The 14,433-nt window shown below is 37.6% G+C and overlaps 1 protein-coding gene across 25 annotated transcripts in view; it reads right to left on the bottom strand.

The window, feature by feature from the left end:
• The window catches only part of mark3a (MAP/microtubule affinity-regulating kinase 3a), a 75,548-nt gene that overhangs the window by 46,370 nt on the left and 14,745 nt on the right, over positions 1 to 14,433 (bottom strand). For all 25 annotated transcript variants that reach the window (XM_030127482.1, XM_030127487.1, XM_030127486.1 and 22 more), the window contains exons 4-5: positions 6,529 to 6,577; positions 1,689 to 1,754 (exon numbers count right to left, since the gene is read on the bottom strand). In XM_030127482.1, the coding sequence (XP_029983342.1) occupies positions 1,689 to 1,754; positions 6,529 to 6,577 (115 nt within the window). The remainder of the gene's footprint in view (positions 1 to 1,688; positions 1,755 to 6,528; positions 6,578 to 14,433) is intronic.

Here is a 14,433-nt window from a genome sequence, read left to right as displayed (position 1 = left end):
AACTGAGAGAAATATTAGATTTACTTCATTAAGATTTAATGCAATTGGCCTATGATCGGAGTCCCTGTCTCGGTGGTAATGCGATTTGCTCCTCAGCGACCAGGTCCTTCAAAATTCGTCTTCTCTGCTTGTCTCAGCAGTCTGAACATGACCTTTCCAACAAATCAATGACCTTTTATAGGACCTATGTATGTGACACAGCATTAAAAACAATGAGTTGGAGCAGCTCAGTGGAAAAGAAAAATATATTTTTTTTACAGAATCATATTAATGTATGTGAACTTTTAGATTGTGATTCAGATATTCAGACCATATTCATTTTCCTCTTCTTCAGCTGCACTTTAATACCATTAGACAGATTCAGTCATGAGCAGGTGTGTGGATGCAGAGGAGGAGGAAAAATGACATCGATCATGATTCATGAAGCAGAGGAAGCACTTTCATAAGTGGACAATGCCTTCCACATTAACTCAAAACCAATCAGGTAGGATGTATTTTCTGACAAATATCTCTGGCCTTTAATCTGGTCTCTGTTCCAAAGGCTCCCACTGTCTTACTGTACCAATGCCATCATCATCGGGGTGTGACGAGGCCTCGTATCACATATTTTGCAAATTTGACTCATTCTTCTGAGATACATTATCTTCTAAAGTATTCATTGATAATTTGAGTCACGTTTTGACACTTGGTTGTTCAAATTTGTTAAGTCAAAGTTGTCGCACAGTCACCAAGATTTACTCAAATCATTTGGTGTTAAAGGTGTGGGACGGTGTATTAGAATGAGTGGGGTGACAGTCTCGAAGGTAGTATCAGTCTATTACTTTTGTGGCCCAGTGCATCACATAATATTTCAGGTGGAGACCACAAGAAAAATCTAGTGTCATCTCAAGACCCAAAACAAACAAAAACATGTGCAGAATGGCCATAGATCTGCATTTTTATTGACTCTTCCACTGTCAAAACAATGTCTCTGAAACACAGCCTCTTATGTTTTCATTTAGTTCTATGTTTTATGTTACACCCTTTGCATCTGACACTTCTCTATATCCCACTTGGTGAGATCTTCATGAAAACACTATTCTTCTGTTGCAAGCAGGAAAATTAATTCACATATCAGAGTGAACTTTGTTCTTGTTCTTGCCACCTTGAGAAAATGAACATATTTCTCTAGTCTCGCACAGGGTATGTAGCAAGTTTTATTTTCCTTGAGGACTTTCCTTTTAACTAAATAAGATTTTTCCTTAAAACATCTGTGTTAAATGTTTCCTTGAATAAAAGATATAATATGCTATTAAAATAGGAAGTCTGTAAAGTATGTAACTTTTACAAACACATTTTTGAAGGATGAAAAACACTTACACCCTTCTTTTCTGTTTATTTGGTTTCATTTGTTCATTCAGGTAAACAGTACTCTGCAGACTCCACACGGCTCCCATGGTCAGTAAATTATTAATGCACACATTTATCACAGTTGGGGTTAGGTTAGGTTATATTTTTGAAAAATCCCAAAGTGTTCATACATGTGCTACTGAGCTGCTTATGCCTCAAAAAAAAAAAAAAATCCATGATGCAAAGCATTTCAAACTAATTTTGTCGATTTTCATTTCTGTGGATGTTTTGGGGGGGCTTGAGATGAGAAGGAAGCTTTTCCTATAAAACAATGCGTTAACATTTCTATTGAGTCTCACCTCCGCTGGCGTACTCCATCACCAGGTAAAGTGTCCTCTCCGTCTCGATCACTTCAAAGAGTTTAACTGAAGGAGGCAGAGAGACATGGACAGAGAATAAAGAGAGAGACAATTATAAATTCAATTATACCTTCAAATAGATGAGATTCACACAGAGACAGTAATGAATTCATGAGCATGAAAACCGCAACTGTTTTCAGGCAGATACATGGAGACAGGAAAAGTAAAATCATGTGTTTGTGTGTCTTTGTCTATTTCAGGCTCAGTTATAAAACCCTTGTAGTGAGGATGTTTCTGCATTTTCAGGACATTTCGGTCACTTGTCAGGACTCGAAAGGACTTTAAAAAAAAAAATAGAAAAAGTCAAGCCTAGTTTCAGGCTGAATCAGTATTCGATTAAAGTGAGGCTTAAGCTTTAAGATGTGCTGTCAGACCATGTCGGATATCAGAAATGTTTATAGATGCCTCACTGGGAGGCGGCTTAAAACCCCTGTCATCGTACTGTGGTTCATGTGGGGGGAGACGTGATCTGGTTTAAGTCTGGAGATAAAGAATGCATGTTAACAGCCTGTCCTGCATTGTTACTCATTTGAGAAGTGACAGTGGTGGGATCATCTGTAAATGGCTTCTTTTTGGGTATCGTTTTCCTCTTTACATGTACCCAATGCCATGATTTACAATGACAAGTTCTTCCTAGTTAGATATTTTTCCTGTCCATGCTGATGCCTCAGAAATAAATATTTATATCTATAAATAAACATTTATCTGCAATAACAAAGAAAATTGATGGCTTTCTCCCCATAGTAATGACTTCTCCGATCATATTTCACATCTGAGTACTAGAGTTTGATGTTTACTATGGAAGTTAACAGCAAGCGTTTACATTCATGTTACATTGTGACTATGCACACTATTATGTTACCATATAACTGCCAGAAGATTATAGTTTGGTATTGTTGTTATTGTAGGCTGTGGCTCAGGAGGTACATATTGCCAGTTCCTGTCATCACATCAAACTGTCCTCAAGCAAGGCACTGAAGCCCAAGTTTCTCCAAGACACAACAGTCAATGAGAGAGATGGGTCATTTTTAATCCCCTTTGAATTATACATTATTTACACGTATGATGTTTGTCAGTTTAAAAGTTCACAAGAAAATCAAAGTTTGCAGTGAAAGTGTTGAAGTATCAGACTGCCACAATACATAAACACATGAATAGAATAGAATAGAATAGAATAGAATAGAATAGAATAGAATAGAATAGAATTTATTGTCATTGTGTGCACAGTGAAATTAGGGTGCTACTTCAATTAGCGCACCAATATTAATTAAAAACCAGTTCTAGAGAAAATAATAGAGCGAATATAAAAACTGAAAATTAGAAAATAGAACACATAATTTTACAAAAGTAAAACAAAAATTTAAAAAAATAGACCTAAAATAGGAATAGACACAATATTAACAGTATGTGTATCTATGAACAATATGAATAATATTAACAGTATGTTATAAACAAAGGTCAAGTCATGGAAGTGACACCAACTTTCTCTCAGTGATCTGATCAAAGTCACTTAAGATGTCTCTGCAGCTGCAACATGACCGGACATGAAGGGATTTTCCTACTTTTTCACATCACCCTCTAAGATAAAGTTGGAATATTTCAAGGTAACGGCTGTTTTAGTGCTGGAGGCATGTACCATCTATGAGAGGAGATCCAGTCACTGAGCCATCTCACGCTAAACTACATGCCTCTTTACCACAAACTGTGAACATCCTTGACTTTTAAAATAATGTTAAAAATAAACACGTCCAGATAATACCATGATTCACACGGGATGAAGAAATGATTTGTCTCTCACCACTGAGCACCATTCATACATCTTCTGAAATAATACAAGAAGGGGCGGGACTTCTATCCATATCCATGAAGGTGGCAACATGATGTTACCGGTATGCGTTTCAGGTTGCAATGCTAATCAGTGCAATGTAATTCACTTACTGTTATGTAAATGTTAACTGTAACTATATATCTATAGTAACAGATTGGATGTTCATATATAATTCACTAAGGAGCTTAAAAAAGTCCTTGGACAGTGCAGAGTAAAACCTCTCCTCACAAAGTGGTAATTTGGCTGTGCTGCCTGCTCCCAACAGCATAAACAAAAACTCTACTGCAGAATTTTATATTTAGAGGGAGGGGAAAAAAAACTAATCAAATCCACACAGTGTATGAATCCTGGAGTTTCCTCTGAGTGTGTCGTGACCATGTTCGCAGAGCAGTGCTGAATATTTACTGTACAGAGCTGGTGTTTTACTGCAGTGTGTTGGGCTCGCTGATATAAAAGAGCGTGTGATGAGTGGCTGTGAGCTGGGAGGCTAAATATAGACAAGGTGGGATGGAAGACAGAGAGAGGCAGAGACGGAGATAGTTTGGGCCGGTAAGCGTTTGCTCCGGTAGGAATAATCACATTCCGGAGTGTGAGCGAAGGAAATTAAAAGTCATTAGTGGGGAATCCTGTTTGTCAAATCTCACACACCATGGCAGGGTTCCCGATGTGAAGGCTGACTGAGTTTTATGTCACATGTATGTGTGCGTTTATGAGGGCATGTTATGTATAGTTACATGCAACAGAGGTCAAAACAATAACATCACATTGACAGTTTGGAGCAGGAAAGACAACAACAGCTGATGAAGAGGCCAGTGACTAGCTACATAAACTGCTCTTGCTTTTCCTTTTTAACTCAGTCTTGTTTTTATTCTCTTACTATCAATACCTGCTTGGCTTTGTTATTGATGACAGCCATATTTGCTTCTTTTAGCGCCATTTAATTAAAGCTCTGTCCATATTTATTGTATCTAAAACTTCAGAAAAATAGTCCTTCCCTGGTTTTAAATGATTGAAATAATGTGAAAAGCAATTAAATAATCTTAATATGGGCAGTTTTTATCGTTTAAGTTTTGAATTTTCCCCTCATGATCTGTTTTTCCAGTTGAGATGCCCAATATCACCATCACAGCAGAGTTCTACAGATACTGAAACTTTCTTAAATGTCCCATTGGTACCAATTAATTGACAAAAATAAGTACTTTTCCTCATCAGCTGCTTTTGAGATCTTTTTCAGACAATTCACAGCAGCAGCAGTTGGGTGTTACGTTGGTGTTTCCTCTTGCAGCTGGTTATGTTCTGCCAAAGCTTCTACACCTCCAAGCAGCAAGTTCTCTCCTCCCTTATCAAGAAACTCTTCTGAATTTACAATCCAAAAACCAAGCAAAGAATCAGTAGACAGTTTCGATTCTCCTCTGTTTCTCCAGAAGCACAAAACTGGATAGCGGAAAGATTTAAAAGTGACCAAATCATCTGTGACTTTTTTTGTCTCGTCTTTTCTGCTTCAAGAGCAGATACACTAACCTAAAAGAATAGAACAGAATAAAGGCGGAGAGTGGAACCGAGGCCAGCGGCGTGTCGTCATGTGATTGTCTGGTTACACAACGGTCAAACTTTCCTTGAGACCAAACCCAACCTGATTAGTCTGAAATGAAAATGGCTGAGCTACTGAGAGCACAGAGAAACAGAGAACACTTAAAAAGTTCCAAGTGGGTAATTTAATTGTCAAAATGTGCCTACCTTAAATAAGACAATTTAATTACCTATTTGGAGCTTCACAGTGTGCAGACCATTCTCTTTTTTTGGTGACCTTTAATGACACTTGGACATTTTGGTCTGAATGAATGTGTGTACCTCTGTGGATCCACTGCAGAAAACTGAATTTTTAACTATATGTATTTGCACTCAAATCTAACACTTTTTGACATTTTCATTCCACAAAAAATGACCCATTACATTAAAAGTAAAAGCATTAAAAACAATGGGGACAACAAAAGATACCACATTTTTTATTACAGATATTTCTGTTGTAATTTCTAGCAGTAAATAAAAGATTTAAATAGGTACATTTGGGCAACTGAGCTGCAATCTGCTTTTGTTTTCTCAGTCAGCGATAATGACCAACCTTATGAGAGATATGAATGATCCCTTGTTTGCAATACTGATCTCTGAATCTGGAAATCTGCTCATACCAATGCAGCTACAGATAGGTGTTGATTATAAAAATAAGTTTACAGTTCCTTAGACTTCACATTATTTACTAGAAGTTTACTGTGCATCAACAGCTTTCTGCTGCACAAACTCCTGATGATCTTTAGTGTAATATTTTTTATAGATGGTTAATTAAAGTGGTGATAATTCATGACTTTACACATTTCATGTCACTTGTAAGTTGCTTTTTTATGTTTTGTTAAGGGCACATTAAGTAAGCTAACTATTAAGAATTTACTTTATCACAGGTATGTGTTCCAAGTCACATTATTATATACTTATAAGGCCTACACTATGAGGGTAATCTAATGTGCAACAACATTGTCTACTGCATTATTGGAACAAATAAACTTTGCATTTGTCACCAGTCCACTGAATCTGGGATAGCTGACAGTTTCATCTGTTTGGCCAAATGGTGTGAAAGATATGGTTTGTATATGTCAAGTCAAAATGTTCATATGCGGAGTGTGAATGCATGACGCATGCAAACACCTTCTTCATATTCACTGTGTTTATCAGTCACACCAATATTTTCATTTTCATATTTCCTCGTAATTAACAAAAAGCATCAGACTATGGGTCAGTATTCAATTGATGAGTCAGACATGTCATCAGATACTGACACAGGATCAATTTCAGTTCGACCTTCTGAACAAACAACTGGAAATCCAATTTGTTTAGGATCAATAGACAACTAACATGACAATAAAAATGGTGTCTGTAAATGAGTGAAAATCCACTTACCTATATTGGGATGATTTAAGATCTTCATTATTCTAACTTCTCTGAAGAGCTGAAAAAGAGAGAAACACAAGTGGTTTAATTCTTCTTGTCAGAGGGATATTTTCACTTTAGATACCACTTCAGCAGCACAAATCTGTCATGCATTTTTCATACGTGTGCTCACAGACTGCATTAATTTCTAACAGCAGTGCTGTTTCCCTGATGTGTGCAATGAGGAAACCCCAAGTACAATGCTGTTCCTATTCTTATGTCATTCCTATTCTTCCACAGTTCATAACAGGAGATCATGGGTTCACCAACCCAAACAGTGGGCCTTCTGCAGCCAACATCAACACATTTGTCAAGAAAATGTGACCATTCTGTCATTGCCGTCTTACTCGTCACAAATGTAGGATTCCCTGCAGAACAGCATTGGTTTAAAACCAATGAAAGATGCTCGATCAGCAGCAGCTTCCCCTCCCACCACTGAAAATGGGATCTGAATGAAGTTCAACATGCACAGACACATCCCGACACCACTGCACTAATAATAAGAGACTCCGTCTGCACACGCTCTTGTCCACATCAGCATTCAGAGTGGCCAATGACCAGACAGGCAGATTTGTCAGCGCCAAAAACGCTTTTTAGCTTTCTGCTGCACAAGGCGTAAAGAGAACTGAGTGCTATTTATTATTGATCCACTGTTAACTACACCTTAGCCTCTTCCCCTCCATAAAAATATCAAAAGACATAAATCTTTTATTAGGCTGGAGTAGCCATGGTGTGCTTTTTTATGAGTAAATGGGATGAGGCACAAGCAGTATGCCCAACTAAATGGAGAAAAATTGTTTTCATCTTCTCATACACAAATGCTATTTTATCATAATATATTATCAACTAATGAAATGGCCATTTTTAGTAAACTGAAACCCAGATGAACTATGAGGTCTTTAATAACAGAGGATTTAATGCCATTAGAGCCACAACTAATGCCTTCATTAATTCTCAATCTAATTTTGACGATAGCTATTCATAATCCCTTCAATAAAACGACAAAAAAAGCAAAAAATACTGGATATAATTTCTGTCAGCCAAAGGGAGTGCATTTAATTGCCTTTCTTATTCAAACATGGATAGAGAATCCACAGATATTGAGTTGCAGTTCAAATCAGACTGTCCAGACTCATAATACATGTAGTGATGACTTGAACTGAATGAAAAGCTAATCAGGGTATTTTTTTGTCAAATGAAAGTTGTCAATATAGTGACATAATATATAAGAATCCAGTCAATCATTTCCATGACAAATATTCTGTTTGCACTTGCAGACTGTTTAATAGGGGAGTATGAAGTTGAATAATGGATGCATAGTATTTATGTAGAACATAAGGACATTAACACAATGATGACCGCTGGGATATGAAATGTTTGGATTTTTCTGTATCATAAAATCATCTGTTTCCTATAGATTTTAGACAGGATTGACATTGAATATTGTGTACATTATCTACATTGTGTATAATGGTATTATTTATATTCTTGAAATATATATTTTTTCCGCTCTTCTACACCCTGTTAATAGAGTTCAAGGCACAGAGTTTCATTGCACAATTTTAACATTATATAACTATGATTAATTAAGGTTGATTTATTATTTCATTTATTCTGTGTGAAATTTCCTCATCAGTGTATGAATTCTTGACTTTTGGTCAAAAACACATTTTGTGAGGTTACAGTGACCCTGTACAACCAGATCTAAGCAGTTCCTTGAGTCCAAGTCAATGTTTGTGCCAAATGTGAAGAAATTTCCTCAAGGCGTGAACAGAGATATCGTAGGATAGATAAACAGTCCAATATCATGGACTGTTTCACATCAGTACACATTTCAACAGCTGCAACTTGTGAAATTGTGTCATTATTGCTGATTATCAAAATATTTCTGTCTTGAAATTAATTATAAAATTAAATATGTTACTACAGGCTTCTGACAAACAGCTTAAAAATTCTAGTGTTCAATTATAAATGATATGAAACATTTCTAAAGCTGTGGCCTTGTGATGAAACCGGCCAAAAGTTACATATTCCCTCATATGTGCATTTTTCTGTGATGTCTGACAGGAATGAGGACAGCAAATTCAATGTGGATGCAGAGCGCCAAACAACAAAGATCCCCTGACGTATCCAAAGCCTGGGCTCCTCTGGGACGCCCTGAAAGCCTTCTGTCCTGAACCCTGGACTGCTGGTGTCTGCCTGAGAGGCAAACAGATGGTGACAAACAGCGGGTGATGTTTTCACATTCAGCGTGGCTCTGCACGCTGCACTCCTTGAATACACACAGTTACACAACGCTGTAAATATGTGGAGAGGTGCATGTCGCTCAGTATCTGTCATGTCCGACACTATGACCCACGTCTGTTGTGTAACTCTCTGAGCTGACTGTGGAGCAGGTGGCTTATGTTCCTCAAGACAAGTTTTGGACACGGAAAAATACAATGTAATATTTAGCCTCTTGTGTATTAAAGTCAGGAGGGCCTTCAGATTGCCAGCCCAAATCTGTTTTTTGGCATCCAGTGTATGCAGACAGATTACAAAAAGTCTGGACAACTAATTTTGTCAAACCAAACCTTGGAGATGGTCTGAAATGTGATTCCAGATGGAGGATTTCAACTGATGTGTCTCAGTCTGGACTCAAACTAGTAAAATGACACACAACAACGTCAGTTCCAGGGGGATGAGGTGCCAAACAAAATCCAAGTGACTTTTACAAAATGCTATGGAGAAAAGTTCTGTTGACAGGCGGTGGTATAAAATGTCTCTAGGCACTTTGGAAAGAAGCTTCAGAACAGGTTAAGCTGGAGCGAACACTGAGCCGCGAAACTGCAGCACACTAATTTGGCTTCCATGAATCTGCCTAAATTTTACCACCTTTTAACACCTTTCCTTTCCTATTCACGCTGCAACACCAAGCCAGTGTTTTGAGATTGACATGTTACGTAATGTGATTGAAGAAAACAACATTTTAATGTTGAGGAGGAGCTGAAACAGAGACAAAAATAAGTGTTTACCAACGCACTAGACTTAAACTTGGATCAAGTTTTACTGCAGAAAAAAGCACAAGGCTCAGGAACAGCACTGTACTCGCCAATCAAATACGAACAAATACATCAAGTCTTGCTGAAGACACTAGGGTAAAGTAATTCATGTTACAGTGATGTAAATAGGTGATCATAAATAGTAGGTCAAAAGTTTTGACTGTGACACAAATTAAGTCTTTGCATAAATGATTTATTTGCTAATAAAAGTCTAAATCTTATAAATGCTTATAACTGTTCTTCAATGTCGTTCAAAAACATGTGGAACAAAAATAGAAAAGAAAGGGATCGGCAAAATTTGTGTCATTGCCCAACTTTTGGCCTTGACTGATCTATATACAGACCTAAATCCTATTAAAATTCACGATTTCTTGTCCATTTCTTGTTAATATTGCAGTGAAGACATAATACACAAAAATTTATTGACGATTAGGCACCGACTTGCTAGAAACTTGTGATGAGTTATTTTTATGAACAATTTAGACAAAACATCTACATGAACAAAAATGTACAAGCAGGGATAAGCAAGGATACTTAAAAAAAACATCTTTTTTTTTTAGTGTTAGAATCCACTTTTTTTTCTCCTGTCTACATGAACTCATAAAACATGATTTTTAAGTAAATAAACTATACTATAGAATTATCTACAACTAACTATGTAATATTTACACAATATTAATAGTAATGTCTAAATACAGAACTTGCAAGGGTGTATATAAATTATGTTGTGTTATAATAAAAATAATTCAAAGCACCAAATGCAATAGCTTAAGAAACATTATCTCTTTGAGTTAGGGCTGCACGATTAATCGATTTTAAATCGAAATCGGATTTTTTAATTAGTACGATTTTTAAAATAGGGAAATCGTAAAATCGATTTCATCTCTCTCGTACCTGCGGGCCGTGCGCTTGCGGGCTCCCGTAGGCTCCTCCTCCTATCAGTGACAGCGGTCTGTCACAGAAGTCTGTGTAATGACCGGACTTTAAATCTGTTCATGAGCCCGCAGTACTTATAGCAATGTAAGCCGTGGCTTCACGCACGGATCCCGCAACTGAAATAGAACTGCATGCGGATCATTCATCTTCCGTTGTCCCAGATCCGTACCGTACTGTCTTCTTCCGAACCGGGTCCGAGTCTCGGGGTCATCAGCCTCAAGCAGAGGAGCCCACACAGCCCTGTGCCCACACACATCCACCAGCTCCACAGATAGAATCCCTCCAGCGTGTCCTGGGTCGGTCTATTCCACGCACGGATCCCCCAGTTTAAATAGAACCGCATGTGGATCACTCATATTAACGTGGTCAACGCACACACACACACGCATGCACGACTGATGCCTGTCACTGACTTACATTGGTATCACTTCTGTGGGCCCAGATACCCAGGAAAAAAACAAAACAAATATATATATATATATATATATATATATATATGTACATATTTATAATTTAGTCCTCTTACTTGCTAAATTTTTCATTCACAAATGTAAGTTCTGTTACACAAAACCAAATATTATTTATTTTTTGAAAGATGTTGAACTTTATTTAAAGCTGTTAGATAAATGTGGAAACAAAAAGGCTATAAAAAACATAAGTATTTGCTCTGATATGGACATTGTATTATATAGTGTATTCCCCCTGACAAACTTCTGTTATTTTCTTGTTGTATACATTGTTTGTATACTCTACTTCATTCAATAAAGATTTAATTAAGAATAAAACTTCTGTGGGTTCATCACGTGATCCCATCACAGATTTGAGGTTAGAGCAGTGCCTTGCATTGTTGGCTGCTCACGAAAATGGTGTGCTGACTTCTGTTGTCTTTTGTAGTTTTACCCAAAAATCAAAATCAAAATCGAAAATCGAGTTTTTAGAGGAAAAAAAAAAATCGGGATTTTTTTTTTTGCCAAAATCGTGCAGCCCTACTTTGAGTATATAACAACAATTTGTATTGTGAATTTTCACTGAACAAGATAGAAGGGCTAGTCTGGATTTATAGATCAGACAGTTTTCATATCCATTAAACAGAAAGAGCATGATTAACTAGATTAATTCAGTATCTTGTGCTGCTCTTATTAAAATGTTATATATTTTTTTATTGCAACCAGACAGTATAGCATCTGTGATACAGTTTTTGTGCAGACAAATATCTAACATTTTAAACATACTGCAGTGTGCACAGAACTGTGATAATAATTCTCATTTTATTCACAGTTTACAGTCAAAAAAAGGGTTAATTATGAGCTGCAGCCCTTCAGGATGGAGTCGACCGCTTTGGAAACCATGTTAACAACCCGAGCCAGGATGAATCTGGCTGATGACGAGGAGGAGGCGACGAGGAAGAGCAGCGGAGTGAGCCTGAGGTCTCCTCACTATCATTACTCTGCCACTCTGTCCATCATTATACTGAAAATACTCAAAGTGCAGAGGAATAAATCTGAAGAGGTTGTCTCAGTGGCTGTGGAAAGGCTATGAGAAGAAGAAGAGGCTTGATTTTGCAGAGAAACAGTAAAACTAGGAGCTCAAAGTGTTTAGGATAGTTCGACTGGAAGTAGCTTGTGACTTTGTAAAGTTTTGGCACACTATGTTCTGTCCTACATAGCGAATATAAACCCCTTCGACACCTGGACAGGCTGAGAAACAATGCTAGTGTATGGGAATACTTTGTCAGGTATGCCATGCAGTAAACAGAATTAGTGGAAAAACACAAGAGAGGCAGAGATGATTCACCACATAATACAACCATTAGGACGAGGACGTAAACCTGCTGGTGATCCGCTCATACCACCACAATGATGCACAGCTGTCCCACTTACGCAATCCCAGTCTTGTGATACGAGGCACCTTAAGGCCAAATGACACGGGGAGCTCTCACACCTACACTTCGGTTCATCAGTCCCGTGCTGCTTTTCTACATCCACTCCTAGATTTTAACTCTTAGGCCTGATCTCAAACTTAATCCTGTGGGCTTGGTGTGAGATCATGTACTGAGATGGTTTTGGTTAACCTCCCACCAGGTCCGAGTCTTAAGAGGTGAGTCAACAAACCTGATTACAGTTGCTGCAGTATCAGCTAAGAGCGATGGAAGTCTGCTGCAGTTATTGTTCGCATCTGGACAGACAAAACCAGCCTGAAGGAGTGAAACCTGGATTAAAATAACAGCTACGATCATGCCGAGTTTAATGTATTTCTTCACAGACATTTATTATTTGGATTTTAAGACCCAAAATGACATAGGGCTTTATGTTTTCCCTTATAACTGAAATATGAGATGTTCAAGGTGAAAGGAATTTATCCTAATGCAAAAACTGCATAAGGTTTTAATTATTTCAGCCACAAATAACAGTTTAACAAAATGCCAGTGGTGATGCTGGATCTGTAGAAATCAGTTAGCCATCTAACACTAGGAATAGATAATCTGGTCATAAGATGATATGAAGATCTCTACAGGTACAACAATCATCCACAATCAGAATCAAAATGTTCTTACCTCTAATAAAATGTAGCTGAAATACAACCAACTTTCCCTTTTCCAATAGTTTTCTCTGCTTTCAGAGAGATTCAGATTGTGAATGAAGGCTTTTCATTGACGTTTTCCAACTAAAAATTCTGCATTTTTGCTTCATTTTGGACCAACACCATTATATCCTGTAGAGGCAGCTGCAGTGTGATGGCCCAATTTTTAACCCATCAGAGTGTTACAATGAATCCAAAATGTTTATCATACTAACACAACTCTGAGGCATTTATGTAAATAGGACTATATTGGAGATCAGAAGTCGGACATGCAGTTCACAGATTTACGGCAATTCTTCAACAGCATTTCTTCGACATCAGCAGAAAAACACATTACAACAAACTCTGCAAGTTAACTTAGACTAAACCTGAACACTAAAGCATCGCTACAAACAGACTGATATTAATGTAACTCACTAAACTAGAGACCTCTTCTAGTAACATTAATCCTACAGACCCAAAAGTTAGTACAATGTTATCTGTAAAATACTGTAACTTATACTGATAAAAGGCCACTTGAAGAGAATGTCAGTCAAGTAGAAAAGCTGTGACTGTGCTAATATTTTTTCTTTTTTTTTAATGACACGATCTCTTCAATATATTTGATAAATAGATCATATGCCCTTTAAGATTTATCATGAACCAAGAGCATGAGATCATCCACCCAGCCCTACTTTAAACTCTTCTATGCAGGACAAAGCACATAAATGTGTCGATGATTGAGTAGTTCTTCTCAGTTTACAAACCAAGAAAAGTCCCTTCGTCTGCTCAGTTACAATGATATCATTGATCCACCATTTTCTGAAACGGCTGACCTCTTACAAAAAAATCCTCCCACTGAGCAAACACTTCCACATACCTTTTAACCAGTTTACAATATAAGAAAAACTTTACCCCGGTTTCTATGTGCTTGATTTGTGATAAAACAAGTGACAAAGTGATTAGAGCCTCCATTTAAAGCGGGATATTTAGGTCAAAAGGGTTAAAAGAGGAGATAAAGACAGAAAATCCTCACATCTCATTTTCAGACATTGAGACAGTGTTTGTTTTGCTGCTCCTAAACTACTTAATGAAAAGGAACATCTCAGCACAGGCTGGTATTTACATTTAATCAAGCCGCACCAGCGTCACACTCCCTCCCTTGACCTTTGACCTGGATGTCAACAGGATCCTCTGCAGGTCCGACCAGGACAGAGAAGGAAACAGAGACAGATGTGAGCGTCGACTCAGCTCCTCCACACCATTAAGAACAGAGGCTGAAAATAAACATTTGGGCTTCAGAGACGATATCCCCACGCTATCAGCCGCTCGCCAATTC

The sequence above is a fragment of the Sphaeramia orbicularis genome, chromosome 22 (assembly GCF_902148855.1).
Source record: "Sphaeramia orbicularis chromosome 22, fSphaOr1.1, whole genome shotgun sequence".
NCBI lineage: Eukaryota > Metazoa > Chordata > Actinopteri > Kurtiformes > Apogonidae > Sphaeramia > Sphaeramia orbicularis.
The sequence above is the reverse complement of the archived record's forward strand: the minus strand, read 5'-3'. Positions and strand labels throughout refer to the sequence as shown.